The following is an 18623-nucleotide window of genomic DNA, read 5'->3' on the forward strand; positions in this document are numbered from 1 at the left end:
CAGGAAAATGATGAAGAACTCTTTTATGTCTTCAGGCATAAACAACATTGTTCACCGCTGCTATAGTTTTTTTTTATTCTAAAAATTCTTGCTCCTGCTTTCTAATTATGCACAAAACAACTCAGGTAGTAAACTTGACAGAATCAAAGAGTCAAGTAAATGACTATCCACATCAACTGACTCCTACAATTTACAGCAGATAGGGCTAGAAACTATCCACATCCTTTAAAAGGGACCAGACATACTGTATAAGCCTCAGCTTAGTGCCCTTTTGACCCTCAGCTGTTGCCACACGCAGTATGTTCTGACAGAATAATGACAAATTGATCAAAATGATCAAAAGCAGGACAGAACTCTGAATGTTGAATGCATTGCATGGACATTTCAGGCAGTCATCCTTCCTCAGTGTGCAACCGGCGCTACAACCGAGCACAGCTAAGCTGTACAACATAATGAAATGCAACAAAAAGAAGGTTTGTACCCCAAATAACATACAAAGGAGCTTCTAACAAAAGACAAATCACCAACCACCATTTGACAAAGGAGGGAAAAAACTGGAGAGTGAAGAAAAAGTCTGAATGCATACAGCTCGATCATGTGACTACCATCTCTACTAAGGAGCAAAGTGACACACAATGCAAAGTTTTATTTTTCCTATCATGATTAAAATGTGGGTTTGAGCGTGTTGGTTTATCACTTAGAACAACGGCATAAACAAAATTCCACATCAACAAATACAAAGCCATCTATAAATTTGCCATGGCTGTTCCAAATGCCAGCATATTTTCCAAGTCATTTGTGCTTGTATTTTTGGAATTGGTTCTAAATAAGACCGGGAACAGCATCCTGCTGATGTCTGTTGGGAGCTCTGGCGAAGGCTATACCGTCTGTTCCATTTCAGCAATTCAACAGCTGCTCCTGGTTTACATCACCCCGATACAAAACTGTGCTCTCATTTTGATTATAGAAAGTTGTGTGTATGCTTGACAACACATCCAATTTCCTTAAAGGCTGAAGTGTGCTCCTGATCCAACTGATTTAACGCATCTATGAAAATGAAGTAGTAGTAGTAGTGAGGCAGGTGACTTTTAGAAATCTACAGTATGTCACGGTTCACTGCCAACATAGCTTCCATGGAATAACAATAATCACTTTATTTGGCCAAATATGTTATACACACAAAGAATTTGTCTCCAGTGCAGAACCGAGGCAGCCATCTGCAGCACCAGCTCACACCAATGGCAGTGCTGCAGGACACTGCTCTGGCCATCGGGGGTCAGTGTCATGCTCTTGCTCAAGGACACTTCAACATGTGGACTGCAGACACCACAAATCGACCCTGTAACCTTCCGGTTGGTAGATGACCTCTCTACCTCCTGAACCACAGATGCCCAGCAAGGATAAGCCTTTATTGGCCAAGTATGTTACACACAAGGAATTTGTTTCCGGTACAGAACCGAGCCAGCCATCTGTGGCGCCAACTCAACCGATGGCTGTAACCATTGGGGGCAGCGGGGGGGGGGTTCAGTGTCTTGCCCAAGAAGGACACTTTGACATGTGGACCACTGGGATTTGAACCTCTGACCCTCCAGTTGGAAGACGACTGCTCTACCAACTGAACCACAGTTGCCCCCCGATTGATTTTGCATTGGTTAGGAATCGAACAAGAATTCAGGCAAGAATTCTACCACTGAACCACCAATGCAAAACAGAAGCGCTCTGAAGGGAACAGAGGTGGAATCCAAGGGGGAGATAAAAATACTTCAGGAGATGCCGAGCTGCAGGTATCATTACACCCTCCATCTGAGGCCCCACGGCCAGAGTGGGTAAGGTCCTGTGAGGAGACATCTCCAGACCTCTATGCCACTTCAGACAAATGTCTTACCATTTTAATTTTAACAGATTCTTTAACAAAACTCAAGTAACTTATCACCTGCCACATTAAAAGACTTGGTAAATCACTGCACATTCGTCAGAGCTTCACGCTATTACTGTTCACACCAGTCGTGTGTTTAATGGCTGTGTGCAGTAACCTGAATTATATTTGCTTTTGTATTTCAAGGATGCTTTTGTATGAGGTTCTCACCGATGTAAAAATCATAAAACTCATCATTTTTTTCAGGTCTATCCTCTGAAAGGTTCAGTCTGCCGCTGTGGTTGGCAGTCCTCTCATCTCCACATTGGAGGTTAGGCTTGGACAAGATCCAATAAACACTGAACGAAATGATCTGAGTGGTACGAGGCACAGGAAGCCGTCGCTCAGCATCCTGGCACACCCACATCTATACAGCACACAAGAATGCACTCAAGATCAAATTGGTAAACTCCCAAACAATAAAAACATTCACCTCGTGTTTTGGAATAAAGTGATTTAGCTATTTTGTCTTGGCAGCATCCAGTTTTTAATGACCAAAAAGTCCTGAATGTTTTGAAGCAAAGCCACCCCCCTCTGGCTAGCAGAGAGATGTGACCTTAAGCTTCCCCCTAACATGGGACTTTCCAGCAAGTTGTCTTCTGTGTTTGGTGAAGGAAGCCATTTATTCCCCCCCCCCATCCAAGGATCAAGGCAAATCTTAACCACCTCCAAAAAGCCAGTGAGCCAAAGCAGAGAAATGTGAACATTCCTGAAGCCAATCATTTGGTTTAGCATGTGAGAAGGGATCCCACCATTTATAAGTACTTTATTTTTATTTTCCTAATGCACATTCTCTTTCTTTCTTTTTGTTTGTTTATTTGTTTTTGTTCTCTTAGTCTTATCTTCTTCACTTGTCTACTTGTTGCTTTATGAAAGAACATTGTACATGCACATTGAGAGCCACTGTACTAGAGTCAAACTCCCCATGTGTCAAAAACACCTGGCCAATAAAGCTGATTCTGATTCTAAAATGCTTTCATTCTAATTTGTTCTCACCCTTGACTCAAATTCCCCCTGTCACTCTTGACAAAGAATTAAGGGGCAGCACACTTTAAAAGAACCAGATTACCACCTGGAGGCTGGTTCAAGGAGAATGATCTGGGGAGTCCGAGCAATTTGAAGGTTGGACTTTTGTTTGGTCAGTTAGAAAACCTCAACCCTGATAATGGGATTAGTTGACCAGTAGGGTAACAAGTGCCCAGCCCATTAGGCTTATGTTTTAATTTAATCTTTTCTGTATTTTATGTAAATGTTTGTAAACCCATAAAAGTACATTCTGAATTCCATACTAGTTTGTCAGGACAGAAGCAGCCAGTCGTTCCCAGGTTAATGTGAAGAAAGTATGAGGAAAAATCATTGGGCTTAAACTTTGAAGAAGTTCTGGCAGCTGTTGTTTAAACAAGAAGTTTCTTATACTCTTCTCATACAGTGCTTCCAGCTTTAGAAAACACGTATGGAAATTCAAGCCAGCCAAAAACCAAAGTCAGTCTCAAACAGGACTTCTGGATAAGCAAACAGAGAGAGTGCAGGATGAAGATATGATTATGCATAAAAGTTGGGGGAAAGCTGTTGGATGGGAGATAAAAAGTAGTCCCATCATTCATTTTGTCCAAGGTCAACAAGGATCTTTACATGAGCCTCTTGAGCTGCCTCGGGGTTTTCATTCAGAGCTTTTACGGGCCTGACGTCACAGCACAATATCTTATCATTACCACAACATTATCACAGGTATTTTTAATTTACACCTACATCTCTATAGTCCCGTCTAAATGCAGAGGCTGAATGAATACATATTACAACATATAACTGCTTTGAATGGGTTTCACTAACACTACCTATCCTGTTTAACTTTAGATAAAACATTTTAGCATGAGTCATGCTTAAAAGCTAAGACATTCTGTATGTACTCATTACTCATTGTATTGACAGGATAACCTACAGTGTATTAACTCACCCAGACCTGAATCTCCCTGTCTAGACTGTTTCCCTGTGGGGATCATTCACCAGTCTGAATAGCAGGTTGTGATATGGCTTCAGCTGTGATGATTCTCAGGCTGATAAAAAAGCTGATTCATAACATAGGTTAATAAATATGCACATTTAAAGCACATCTGGTTTCAATGCTCCCCAGACAACAAGCAACAATGCATTATCTCAGAACTAGAAGCTGTAAACAGGAGGCGAAAAAAGGAAATACTTTAGGCTCAGCTGGGGAGTCCACAGAGTGTGATAAACAACATTTCAGTAAGCCTTCAGTTTTCCCTAATGAACTTAGGGGAAGGAATTCCCCCGGACAGGACCACGCCTGCTGGATCTTATACACTGAGAGCCAGATGAGCCCCTACACTAAATTAAACCCTTCCTTTGCTTCACTTATCATAGTGCCAAAAATAAACTGCCTGCATGTTCAGAGCAGAACAACAGGTAAATGTAAACACAGCATTCACTACAGTGCAAACAGGCAAAACAGGCTGGGTCATTGAGTTTACAGTATGCCAACAAATGTGGCACATCATCATTCATTTATCCAGAAGTTACTGATCCACAGGTGACTGAATATCACTGTGGTAAAGAAACAATAAACAAAGCAATGCAAACTAAACATTCAAAACATTCATTCTAACTACAGATGTGGAGATGCGGTGACATGTAGGACCAGATGATGTGCACAGGGAGGGCATGGCCACACTATTGATTAGACGAGTATTAATCAGGTCCCTGTCAGGAATCTGGAGTGTGCAGTTCCTGAGGAGGTAGGTGTGTGAACCCTATTAAAGAGCCAGCATGTGGTGACAGTAGAACTGATTTTAATGTCTCGCTGACAACGGCAGGAACAGTAACAGTCTTTAAGGGATAAGGCAGGGAGCAGGGTCAGTTCGGTCCAAGGTCGTGATCTCCAGCAAGGCAGCAGGGTAGGCAAGGCAGAATCGTAGGTCGGTTTAACAGGCAGGATGTCGGTATCAGCAGAGCAGACAGACAAGAGGGAAGCGGCAAACTCACAGGTCGGTAAAACAGGCTGGGTGTCGATATCCGGGTGGTCAGGCACAAGAATGGGAAATGCTGGAAAGTCTAGACGGGGCATAGAACAATCTGGAACAGAGTGAGGAGCTGCTATATACTATGGAGAACAGGTGTGCAGGATTAAGGCACAGGTGAAACCATTGTGCGTGATGAGGTGACATACCAGGAGTCTGGGTGAACTGGGGGCAGGGAGGGGTAGGATCATGACAGTCCCCAGACAATGATAGAATCTAATAGTACCCACAGTTTTTGGAAATGAAAACAAAGGTGAAGAAACATGGAACAGCCTGTTGACTGCAATAAGCCACTGCTTTGCAGATAGTCACATGATTATATTAGTGAATTTAAAGTTTTAAATCTGCCTCATGACCTGGGTCACGCTTCATTATAGGAGCCTGATCACACCTGTATTTAACTGGCAAAGGTTTTAGCTAATTCAGTTCATTTCAATGGCTTTGCATTGGCTTCGCTTGGTGGTACAAACATTTTACATATATTATGTTCATTAGTTTGTGTGAGGTAATATTACTCAATATTACTCAAGTTTCATTGAAGTAGTACTGGTTGGTGTGCTGCTCCAGAATATTGTGCATCACTACAGTAATGTTTATCACTGTTTTTGGAATAGTCATTTTTGAACAATGATGATTAAAAATACAAAAATAAGACCTAGGTTACAATTAAACTATTTTTCTTACTCAAAGTGAGTGAAACAGAAACACCTGGGGTAATACTGAGTGTCTGTGTCTGGACTACTGAGTAATAACCCCAGCACTGGGCTAACTGGAACCATAAACCAATATTGAGGCCATTCATTGCAGTTGTTTATCTTGGAAGCAGAAGCTTTTTAACGATCCTGGTCCTGTGCTCTGCAAAACGCTCCTATTGGTCAGGAGCAGGGCATAAAAGTCAGGGGTTAAAATGGTGAGCTGACTGAACAGGCTGTATTCCATGCGTTTAACTGATAACACATTTTAACATTTATGACATAATATTAACTTGTGGTATTAAAGGATATAGTGTGTTCTTGAATACTTTATTCTACCTGATTTTGCTTTCAGCGTGGAGCACCACCTTCCACATGGTCTGCCTTCCTATCACAAACCTCTTTACTATGCATGCACCATGCAGAAAAGCTTCCTAATACTTGATTTAGTTCTTTCTGAACAGCTTTAAACAAATGCTGCAGGGGCTACATAGTGAATCACATTAATAACACTACATTTAAGAGAAATAGAAACTTAGAAGGTTGCGTTTAGCTTTGAATCAATGACACAGCAAACCCAGGAGCTGACATCTGACAACCGTAAATAAAGACTGGGAGTTATCCTCCTCTTGACAGTTGACAGATGAATTTCAGCTGCCCTCATAATTCAACAACAGGCCTTAATTTGAAGGTGTGCTCACACCTACAAAGACATCTGTTTGCCAGGAGTTTATGCAGTAATACAAGAAAGCAGGAGGACTAACCTGCCTATTCATTGGAAGCAGATGTGAGGGATCTTCCTTCTATTGTAACAGGAAATTATAGGCAAGGAGCCCCATGTGTCCCTGTGAAAATACACCAAGCTCCGGTGGCTAATCAGCAAAGTGACCCCGTCAGGTATATGAGACAAGGCAATGAAACTAACTGCAGTCTGCTCTATGCGGTGCTCATCACTGTGCTGATGGAAAAAGCCAACACAGGCCAGTTCATGACATTTCAAGACAAAAGAGCAGAAGGAGGATACGTTAAGACTCCGCTTTCACCACTGAAGTTTCATCACACCTTCTGACCTTCCTGACAGTTCTTTCCTTTAAAACCACGCTGTCTCAGACAATGCACAATAACATAATGGCTTTTTAAAAGGTAAAGTAATGTAAAGACATTACATTATCATTTCTTTTGTGATACTTAAGGTGTTTATGGCAGTAAACCCTCATTCCTCAGATTAATTCCAAGTATTCCTGCCTAAGGGGTTGAATGACGGCAGGACAAGCCAGGACTGACAATGCACGCAATGCCTTATAACTAATTATGGTCAGAAACACAACACCCACGCCGACCTCCGCCTGACTGGCCAGACTGTTGTATAAACAATAACAATAGGTACGAAAAACAGCTGCTTTTCTTCTTCTCTTATCTCTCTCAACTCCTCTTTTCCATTATCCCTGCACTGAGAAAGCCCCGATGATGAAGTACACACTAAAATTAACCACATGCCCAGAGGCAAGAGTGATGTCTGTGCCAGAGAATCTGACTGCACTCTGGTGTTTGAGCCAAATTTTTGTTGTGGTGTGCCCTCATCTCCACCCCTTGTACCCATGACGGGGTCATAATAGAGCCTCAGCAGGTTCAGAGAAGCCTTTTCATCCTGGTATAGCTGACAGAACCGTTTAATTGCCCCTTTTTAAAGCAGTAGTTGCCTGAACTGGCTGGAGGTGCTGCCTGCATGATGACAAACAAAAAAGTGAGACCTTTACTGTCTCTCGTCTATGAAGAGACCACCAAGGGCAACAAAGATCTGTAGTTTAGATCGGAAAACCCAGTAAATGTGTCACATGCTTATTTAAAAAAAGATCAAAAAAAAAAAATGTAAAATTGAGTTGTCAACTTTAATGAAATATCACAACAGCTGTGCACTGATTTAAAAAACATCTGCTGAACAGCTGCTGTTCCCATAACGTGCTCCTAATTAACGTGGTTTTGTACAGGCACAGCTGGTAGTCACCAGCTACTTACTATAAACTGTATGACTCAAATAAGAAAGCAGGTGGATTCACAATCCACACAAGTTAAATACTGATGTGACAGACACAGAGTGGTGAACTTTAAGTTGGTTTCAAAAGAGTATTTTCCAACAGATTTCCTCATCGGTAGGTGCCATCTCTGATCAAACCATAACTGCTACACCCACAGACATTCCCCTTGCTTTACCAACCAGATTTACAGGGCCAAACTTCATCTTCAATAGGCCTACTAGGGACTGGGTAGACTGGCACACTGTCAAGCCACTGGGCACATGCTGGACACGGAGCTACTTTAGTCAGCATCTCACTCTCTTTGTATTTAGTTGGAAATACTCTACATGAACAAAGAGAAAATCTAAAATTCTTCGCTCAGACTCTCTGGAGCAGCTTCAAGAGAAGTGTATTTGAAACACACCTGAATACTCAGTGGTGATGATTTCCAGCACCATAAAGATAGACTGAGTATGTTATTATACATAGAGTACTTTATTAACCCCCAAAACCATTTATTCCTTGGTAGAAAGACTGTAGTCAAGATATTGCCGCTGTAAGACACATCAAACTCTTCAACAAAAAGAACACAAACATCCAGTGCAACTGACTGTTCACTCACATTTGGTCCTACACGCAAATAAGAGACTTTGGGAGGGAGCTGGAGTACCCGGAGAAAACCCATGCAGTCACAGGGAGAACATGCAGACCCCACACAGAAAGGCCACGGGTTGGCCGGGGCTCAAACCCGGAACCTTTCGGCTGTGAGGCAACAGCGCTAACCACTTCACCACTGTTAAAAATGAGAAGCCTGCCTTTGAATTTCATGTGGTGAATCTTTTTGGCCTCTGTGTGGTGTGTGCACAGAGCATGACCAGCTGACATTAACAAAGGGAGGCAGGCCTTAGAAAACATTCACTTACAAAATTTCATACTATATCATTTGATTTGGTATAATATGAACGTCTGATGCAGCTAAAGATTTGCAATTGGAGAATTTTATCAACAGATGGCTATGAGTACTATTTACTTTTCATTCAGAATAAAGTATGTGAATGAGTGTGTGTGTGTCTAAATCAAAGGCTTTTTTCCATTACAACACAACTTTGCTCATGGCATGGAACATGCATCTTTAAAAGCAGCAAACCTAGATGGAAAGTACTTCCAACCAAGCATTTCTAATTCAAATATCATATTCTAGCTGAGAGAAAAAATGAGCTTCAGCATAATTAGATCCAGGGGAATTCATTAATCCTTAGTTCTAGTTATAAAAACGTCTGTACAGCTTTGCAGCTACATACTGTGACCAGCTGAAGGACACTCCAAATGAAATAACTGGTGTGCCAAACACAAAAGCCTGGGACAAAAGCCTCTGTATTTTTACATGATTAAAATGCTAAAGGTTTAGAGGCTCACTTGTAGAGATACAGTATGAATGTATATAAACAAGAATGAGTCAGGATTTTTATAATATATATATATATTTTTGTTGTGTGTAACACAATGACAATAAAGGTCTATCTAATATACTCTAGAGGGAAAATATACTGAAGTAGAAAAAAGGGTATGAGGGAAGGAAAAACAATGCACTGGGTTATTTCCTTCAGAATATAGGGCAAATCTTAACTGTGCACAGGAAAGCCTGAATAAACGTTTCTTCAGGGGGAAGTGGGGTTCACTCGTCCAGTAGATAATTCCATGTTTCATTTTCCCAACAGGATAGTGAACCAGCAAGGAACAAATGATTTAGACCATTACAAGCCACCACATCAAAACAATGGGCTGCCGGCGACCTCTGAACCACAAACCCATTTGCTTTCAGAAATGTCTGAAGACATGGAGGAAATCACTTGTCCAAATTGCCGCCCTTGTAACTAAGGCAAAAGGTGGCCAGGCGGGTTGAAATGAGTTCTCTACAGCAACTATGATATAAAAGCTGGTGTACAGTGTGTAAGGATTCAGATCAACAGAAAAAGTTCATAGCTAGAGTGAGCAGAAAGAGGAACTGACAGAGACAATATTCCTCTGAGAACAAGAAGTGTGTAGGTGTGTGTATAAGAAAGAGAAAAAGATGTTATGTCTCGTGGGATGGCAGCTGACATGATAACACAGCCCAGACTGGTGCGGCTCTCCTCCTCTCTCCCCCAAGGGCCTCTGCAGCCTCAGTGATCAAGGGCCACAGTGAAGGCCCAGCATGTGAGAACACTTCAGTAAACCAGATGAGATACTTTAACAGTGGCTTGAAAGGCTGACATTTTGTAGTTTATCTATTGCAATACTACATACAAATTAGTAACGGTACTCGAACCAAAGTTATCAAGGGCTTATTATACCACAGTTTACTGTTAGCTAGGTGCTGCCTATGGTGTTGCTATGACTACCATGTTTTCCAGTGTGACATTTAAAATGAGGGTTAGCGCTGTCACCACACAGAAAGAAGGTTTCAAGTTTGAGCCCTGGCCGGGCCGGGGCCTTTCTGTGTGGCGTCTATATGTTCTCCCTTGTCCTGGTGCTCCGGCTTCCTCCCAAAGACATGCAGCTTAGGTTGAGTGGTCACCTGTTCAGGGTGGACCCCACCTGTCACCCAATGCCAGCCCCCCATATTCCTATTTAGGAATAAGCAGTATAGATGGATGAATAATAACAATAGATATGGATTCCAGTCAGAAGTTAATAAAAGCTGGCTTGCCATTTTTAGCCAGTTTCCATCGAGTGTACTGGCTGAAATCACTGCCACTGGCAGATATTATCAGCTCTCTAAGCTAACATTAGCTCAATGAATCCGCTGAAAAAGCTGTCTTTGGCTAATTTCCATCTGACTCATTTTAAAACAAAAGTATTTTTCAGTCATCTGCCTCATTTGTGTCTGACAGCATAGATAGTCCTATTTTAATAAATACAGCTCTCACTTTACTTGCATTATACACATGTAATCCCGTCATGTATTTTTACACCTCAAGTTTATTTGTCTGCGTTTTACTTGTGTATCCAAAGTATATTAGGCTGTGAGCGCCTCCAGAATTAGGGGGACCTACAACTCAATCCTGCTGCTCATTGAGTATCGACCAAGCCCTCAGGAACAGAGGTGAGCTGTGTAGCATTTTAGTGAAGTGGTCAAACTGCACTACTACAACTTCCACTGCATGTCATGTGAGAACACACACTGGCCCCAAAAGCATGTTTTTTCCCCACAGACAATCACTGGAAAAGGAGTCGCTGGTTTCAGGACAATGACTGTGACTGCGTCTGGCTAATGTATTGCACTTCTGGGTAATGTAACTTTAGCTAGTGGTGCTGTGTTAAATCTCTCCAAATCTTATAAAGAGAAGGTAAAATATAAATCTTAACTTCATATACAATATATTCAGTAATTTTGAGTTTTCACTGTCCTAGATTTGCTGTACTTCATTATTTAAAACAGAATAGCCAGCTCCAGCTCATGAGCTCCGGTGTTGAAAACCAACAAAACACTTAAATTTGTGAAGTCACTGGCTAATTAGACCCTCAAAGAGCAGCAGGCGAGCTCCTGAATTAAAGAGAAGTGAGCAGAAAGGGGAAGCAAGTGTTTTCCCTGCATTTACTTTTCAGTGAGTCATTACACCCAGAAGTCTGCAAATTTCCCTCTGAGAACATTAAGAGCTTAACAGCAGCTTAGGTGAATTTGCATCTTCTTAAGGTTCCAATAAAGTCTTACAAAGATTGTATGCTTTCTGAATCACAAGAGGAAGTGGGGCAGGGGGCTACTAAATCATCAGCTCTGATAAGACACCAGGGTGAGATTTTTTTATAAACACAATGGAGAAAAAAAAGAATAATAGCATTTTTTTAGTAAACTTAAATGGCCATGAAAAAATCCATTCTGCACACAACACACAAACATGCCTTTGGTGACAAGGGCTATAGCTCCCATTAGTTTCAAGAGAACACACATGACAATGCAGCAGCTGCTTGTGAGCAAGAAGTAGGATGCACAAGAGACTTCACGTCAGTGTCACTGGCAAAGACAATGGCAAAATCAATAGGGCACACACAACTGCAGAGCAGGGAAAGTGGAACATAGTTAACTTAGCATTTCAATCAATCTCTAATAAGGCAAAAGATTGAAGCAGACTGTTTAAGATGGGCAAATCAGTCTGGACCGGTCTATTACGGTCTTCTGTTCTCCTCTTCATGCTGAGTGACCCGTGTTAGATTTAACACTCACTATCTCTAGCTCTGTAACACCAGAATGAAGAGTGACATTTATTTTAACTTGTTTTGCTGAAACAGAAGGAGTCTGGGGGCATTTTGTCTGTTATCAGTATATTTTTCAACTTCTGAATATACTGATTATATATGACACAAAATGGACTTTGAACATACTATTTTACTGATTCTTCAAAGTACTTGCTGTACTGCAAACAGATCAGCTTACAGGGTTCACGTTTGAGCACAGTCCAGAAGCGAATAGATGTTTAGTGTCTTCTTCATGGGCTCTTCAATAAGACATTCATTTCCCAGCACTGCTCCTTGAAAACAGGCGGTTAATTTAAAAGATGGCCTATAGTCACTGCACTGATGATGTAGGACATTTTAATAAGCAATGTTGAAGAGATCAGAATGAAAATGTTTTTATGTGGAATGCCTGCGTTAGTACAGTGAAAACGACAGGCATGGTAACCATAAAGTATTGATGGTAAGATGCATCTTCTCCTCAAGGAGCACATTTAAACTTACATTTCCTTCCGAATTACAGAATGCCACCACCTGGCAGAAGTTTTAGACTGATCTGAGGATGACACATAAATGTGGGTCCGATAAGTTACAGTAAGCAAAAGCCGTCCACAGACAACTGCTTCAGAGAAGGAAAAACGCTCATGTGTGAAGAGATGTGGATGGGACTCTGGTTACAACAGGTAGAACTCAGAGTATGTGTGCTCATGTCAGCACATGCACAGCGTTGTTGCTGTGCCAGCTGAGGTGCAGCTGTGTTTGGACTCGGCTCTTCTGGCCACGACGTCGGGCATGACAGCACAACACTACAGCAGCTACAGAGAACAGTGCGTTGTGAGGAGACATTCAAAGTGTGACTGTGGACAAAAGGAGAGGGTGAGGAAAAGGCCCAATTATATTAGGTCCATCTTTAAAGCTCTGATGCATCTCTTCAATCTAAATTCAAAACGTGCAACATAGCACATCTCTGGGGTTAAGAGAAAATATGTTTTTCTCATAAAAATGCCTTAACTGGCTTTAACAATGTGATAGCTGGCAAATGGAGGAAAAGTTTTTTTAAAAGCATTACATTCAAGATGGATTTGTAAAGGACCAGTATTTTTAGCATGTTTAGCTTCTATTACTATAAATAATATGTCACATTAGTGCCAAACATTTTCCAAAGCAGATTACAAATAAAAATAAACATGTTTATTGTGTAATGTAGCTTTAATGAATATCACTGTGAAAGGTCTGCACAGCATTATTATGGTACAGCAAGGTAACCAATACAACAATAAATCCAGACACAGCGTTCACTTCTAGCTTTCACCTGGATGAAAGTTTATTTGTCTACTTCAGTGAAATGAATGCAAACAAATGGCTGACCAGAAAGTACCTAATGTGAAACACTGCAGTATCATTAGTGATGTAAAACTGATAAGATCTTTTTAGCCAGGCACTAGAATAAGAATGAGTTGTGGGCTGAGTCAAAACTGGCCTCAGACCCATTTCTCCAGAGGGGGGCAAAGCAGCACAACCTAAAAAGGAATATTTTCAGCATTTGCATTCAATGGAACTATTGTAACATTAGAGGAATACTCAGAGAAGAAAATAGAGAATGGTCAGCCAATGACCAACAAACGTTGGTCTTGTTTACTTATTACATAACAGTTTTTCTTGGAGTACCAAGATTAAAATGAGTGCACTGCACATGCCTGTTGTTGAATATGTCAGGTTAAAAGTTGAGAAGAGCAGCATGACTTGTCTGATTGCATACATCCTGGGGGCAGCTAATCCTGACTGTGAATAAATCATGAGGGACCCCGCTGAACTGAGGAACCGAGTCAGGTTCACAGTGTTCACCTCTCTGACCTCTATACCAAGTCACACCTCACTGCAGAGTCAGCACATGCCTGCTGAGCTGCACTCCATATGCCCCAGTTTGCTTAAGGACCATTGTCCCATCAATCAAGATGGGCTCTCTCCTGGGGCTATACTACAACAATGGGATGTTTACTGAACCCAGTCTTTGAGCAGTTATGTGAATGGGTTTGGAGAGGGCAGACCTTTCCTACTGTTCAAACTGTGGAGTAGAGCTGGTGTTTGCACTGCTCTTATTTGCAACTCCATAGAATCCTCACAGACTCTGAATGGGAATCTTAAAGTGCCGCACAGAGAGAAGAGCCACCTCAGCCAGTCAAGACACTACCCAACACAGACTAAACAAGTCACCAGATCACACTGTTGCTCTATAATATTCAGCACAGTGAAGAAGGGGTTGGGTCACACACAGCAGAGAAAGAGAACAATTTGCACCACAGACATGTGCTCTGCAGATTATAGAGTCCTAGGAATCCAGTGCGCCCTTCCCCCAACCCCAGTGAAGTCAAGGGACACTTGTGACAGTCCATAATGGGAGGGATCTCTTGTTTGTCTGATGTCATACACCAAAACCCACAGTGGCTTCCTCCACTTTTATATGATTAAGTACGAGCAGAAACAAAGACCACCAGCCTTATCAAACCATTTCCACTTGTAAAGTACTGGAATTGCTCAAAAATATATTTGGGAGTAGCATTTTTTTACACCTTTTTTATTGAATATTAAGCTGTAAAAGTACTTGACTTGAATCATCACTTGGTGGTTCACAGCAGGATACAGGTAGTCTTTTGTGATGGAGAGCTCTTACCCACTGAGAGTTCTTCTTGACTTTGATTGTTTAAGTTGATGCGCAAAAAAAAATGACCCGGACATTTCAGCAGAAGAAAGAAGTGCCAGTAGTAACACTAGTATGTGTGCATAATCAAATCAAGGGACAGTGCGCCTGCTGTCGTTCAAAGGCAGAATGCAAGAAACAGATGCTGGTGGTTCCAGATAATTCAATTACATTGGTATTGTTGACCTAGCGGTCAGTCAAGGCTGTGGTGAAAGTGTGGAGGCCATGTCCTGTTACCTCCCAGTGTCAGCACAAAACAGATGATATCAACCCTCTAGGGGCTGGATAGCTTCTCTGGATGGATGACACTGCTTTAGAAAGATTCAGGTACCACGGTGCTGTCTCAGCTTTGAACACAGCTGACATGACAGACCATGTCACCCACAGGAAATGCACAGCGTCCAACAGCATTTCACAGCTGGATGTTAAATATTCCTTGAAGTTGTGAAAACTATAGCTTTTCAAATGTCAGGCACCGGTCATATACTCTATATCCCCCAGATAAAAGATTTATGTCTGCTGATCACTGCAACTATGTCCCATCATTCAAAAAGGCTTTTCTTCAAATCAAATCAGCAGAGAGAAGTCACACATATCCCAACCATGACAGCTCTGTTTATTGGAGGGCATAAAAGAGAGAGACGAGGCAGGACTTCTAGAGGGTGGAGGGAGTCTATTCTCAGCAGCAAAGCAATGGTCATCCTATGTGATTCATATCACAGATATAGCAAAGTAAAGGCAGCTTCTTTTACCCACAAATATCATGAATTACACTTGAATACATACCCAGCGGTACATGGGCAGTACCCTGGAGGTAACACAATTAGCTGATGAGTTGATCAATAGAAAGTTAATCGGAAACAGTTTCAATTTTAAAAATAATTCATTTCATTTATCCAGCAAAAATATTCTCTGGTTCTAGCTCCTCAGATGTGATGGCCTTCTGTTTTTCTCTGTTGACATCACCATAAATTAAATAGGCTTGGATTCTGGTGCTTGTAGTTGGCTCTTTGAAAACATAATCCTGGTCCCCAAGACCTTATGTTGGGCATTTTATTGACTGAATGATTAAGTGAATTATTAGAAATCAATAATAGAAATAACTGTTAGATGCATTCCTACATACATAACAGTGAAAGCTGGATGAATAAAACCAAAAATAAGGAAAGAATTACTAATATGGTGCAGTCCTCCAGCTGTAGTAGATCTCAGAGGAGAATGGCAATAAACATGGAGATTAAATTTGTTTTTTTTTTACAAGGTAAAACCTCTTTTTTCAAATAAAGTCCAACTTTTATTCTGAAGGATGCCAGGTTTCCCAAGAGAAACATACTGTTATAGGGAAGGTAACAATACTGATAAGAAAGGCAACCAAAAGCTCTAGAGCTAGAGAGAACCCAAAGGAGTAACACCACACAAATAATTGCTTACTGTATTTCCAGCTATTATTTGATCACATTGTCTGAATATAAAGGAAACTCTATAGCTATACTAAGAGACAGTGCAGGCATTTCAATGTGTAGCCCAACAAAGTCTGAGGTTTAGGGGCTGAGTAGGCCAGGGAGACTATGAATAGCTTGTTTCTATGGACAAACTTAGCCCTTGTGCACACACCTCGAGCTTCTAGTTTGTCATATTACTTTTAAAAGCACCTTTACAGCTTATACTGATATGCCCATGTGTGCTGGAATCTGCCCTACAGCCCACCTGCATGTGAGCAGCTCTGTACCAGCAGGCAACACTGTTTACTGAGCAGAAATAGCAGCATCAGCGCATGCCTTCATTTTTGCCTTTAATAGGACATAAAGACACTGATTTACTCCAACGTGACCTCTAGAAAAATAGTAGGTCAGTGTTGTGGGTGTGAGTAAAGACGGTGGAAAACAGAGTAAACAGAAGGTTTGAGTTTACTTACACTAACCAACTGGCAAGTGAGTATCAAAGAGAAGATAAGTCCACAGACTGAACTGGTCGGAGTGCCCATTTTCCACCAACCCAGCACAGGCTGCAAATGCTGGGCAAAAAAGGGAAACCCGAGGTCCTTCACTCCTGCTGGCCACTGGAGCGACACGGTGCCCGCAGCTTTTTCACACTTTTCTTCTCAGTGGAGAAACCCGACTGCTCCTCTGCGTCCCGCACCCGGCGACGCTTCATCAACAGGTACAGCTGATCCTTATTTCGCCTTTGTTTATTTGTGTGTGCGTAAAAAGGGCGTAATCTATCGACTTGGAGAGGCTCCAAACTTGCTTCTGCTCCTGTGCGCTCCGAAACTTGGGACTTGGCTCTGGGCTAAATGCGGTCAAGCAAAGTCACTGCGAAGTCCTGTGCAGCGAGAGCCTGCAGAAAAAGTAAAAGGCGGAATGGAATTCAGGGAGTGCTGAGAGAGAGGAGACAGTTAATCCCAGCGCGGGGAGACGCCACCTAGCAGACCCTTGGTCGCTCCACATGGACACACACTCCTCATGCGTCGAGTCCTGACGCGCTGCTATTGGTCTGTTCCTATTCTGTCCATGGACCTAAACATAAGCTTTGTTGTAACGAGAGGGAAGTAGTTAGATCGTTTACTTAATTACAAGCAGAAATATTGCCAAACGCCATTAATTCATAATTTTACTTGAGGAAAAGGTTTCAGTAAAATATACTTAAAAGTAAAAGTAGCCGAGTTCCTAGACAGAACGGCCCGTTTCAGGGTTTTATTCACTATATGCAGGCTAGACCGGTATTGGAGTATTATTTCTGACATTTTAATGTTGTGACTGAGCTAATTTTAGATGCTGCTGGTATTTTAATCCATTACAGTTCATATAACATGTCTTTATGTGCAAAGTAACAGTAACTCTGAGGACTAAGGCCAAAAAGCAGACATATCAGTAACTAACATCAGAGAACTGGATAGTGCAGTGAAAAGTACAATACTACCCTCTGGAAAGTTGGTGATTAGAAGTATATAGTAACTTAAAATAGAAATTCTTAATTAAGGTACCCTAAAGTTATAGTACAGTAACTGAGTAAATGTACTTAGTTACTCTCCACCAGTGGTTTATGATGACATCGTTGTTGGCTGCCTAATAGTGTGTACGTGCATTTTTTCTTAGTAAGTCACTTAAGAAAAATGTATTGGAGCACAAAGAATTAAGGAGCATTAAGTTTAAAACTGTAGTTACTACAGTATGACTAAGTGTACTCACTTAAACTCCACCACTGCTGTACTGGTTGTATATCAGGTGGAGTGGGAACAGTGGGATAATAGTGCCACTTGCTGTCCTATATAATATTTGTAAGAAACCTTCCTGTGATGATTTATATTATAGAAATTTGTGAAGTATTATAATATTACCTTCCTTTTTTACTGTTTGAACACCACGTGGATATGTCAGTGACATATACAGTATAATTATTTTTTTAAACAACTTGGAGAAGACTGGACCTAATCCCTCAAAAAGCCCCTTTTCTTGGGGCAATTTTACTTTTCATACGCTCAAGACATATATTTTCAAAGTGCTTACTTCACTAAACTAGTTCCAGTCACTCGGTCTTATACTTAATGCATTAATAGCAATGGAATATGCCTATGGAGAGCTGGGGGTTGTTTAAAACCTGACCATGTTATTTTGGTAGAAAAGAGGACGCTGTTGTCATTAAAAACGAGCCTCAAGAGCCCTCTACTGGAGCTGGGGGGGGTTACACTGAAGGCTATAATGACTTCATGCAGTGAATACAGGAGACCGACTCCAGCATAAAAATAGAGAGATGGATGCTGTTGCATCGGAAACATGTCCTAAATACAAGCCACACAGAAGCTGTGTGGGACACCGTATGTTGACGTCCATTCATATAATTAGTGTGAGCATGTCTCAGTCAGAGACATGACAGAGCAGCTGTTGCCAATTAAAGGCTGAGCCCTGAACGGACATGGCATCGGACAGATGGCATCCGAGATGCACTGACAAAAACAAAACCTCCAAAGTAAAATTAACAAAGTAGCCTACTATACTGTGACCACTATTGTTTTTAATCACACAAGAGATTTAGATTGTATGGAAGCATTCACCAAAA

General features: G+C 41.4%; 1 protein-coding gene across 9 annotated transcripts in view; it reads right to left on the reverse strand.

The window, feature by feature from the left end:
• Window positions 1-16993, reverse strand: part of hspg2 (heparan sulfate proteoglycan 2) — an 87959-nt gene extending 70966 nt beyond the window's left edge. For 8 of the 9 annotated variants that reach the window (XM_020585587.1, XM_020585593.1, XM_020585591.1 and 5 more), the window contains exon 1: window positions 16483-16993. In XM_020585587.1, the coding sequence (XP_020441243.1) occupies window positions 16483-16551 (69 nt within the window). In that variant the 5' untranslated portion in view covers window positions 16552-16993. The remainder of the gene's footprint in view (window positions 1-16482) is intronic. The other variant, XM_020585594.1, reaches the window with a different exon arrangement.
• Between the last annotated feature and the right edge of the window lie 1630 nt (window positions 16994-18623).

This window comes from Monopterus albus, unplaced genomic scaffold, assembly GCF_001952655.1.
Source record: "Monopterus albus unplaced genomic scaffold, M_albus_1.0 scaffold371.1, whole genome shotgun sequence".
NCBI lineage: Eukaryota > Metazoa > Chordata > Actinopteri > Synbranchiformes > Synbranchidae > Monopterus > Monopterus albus.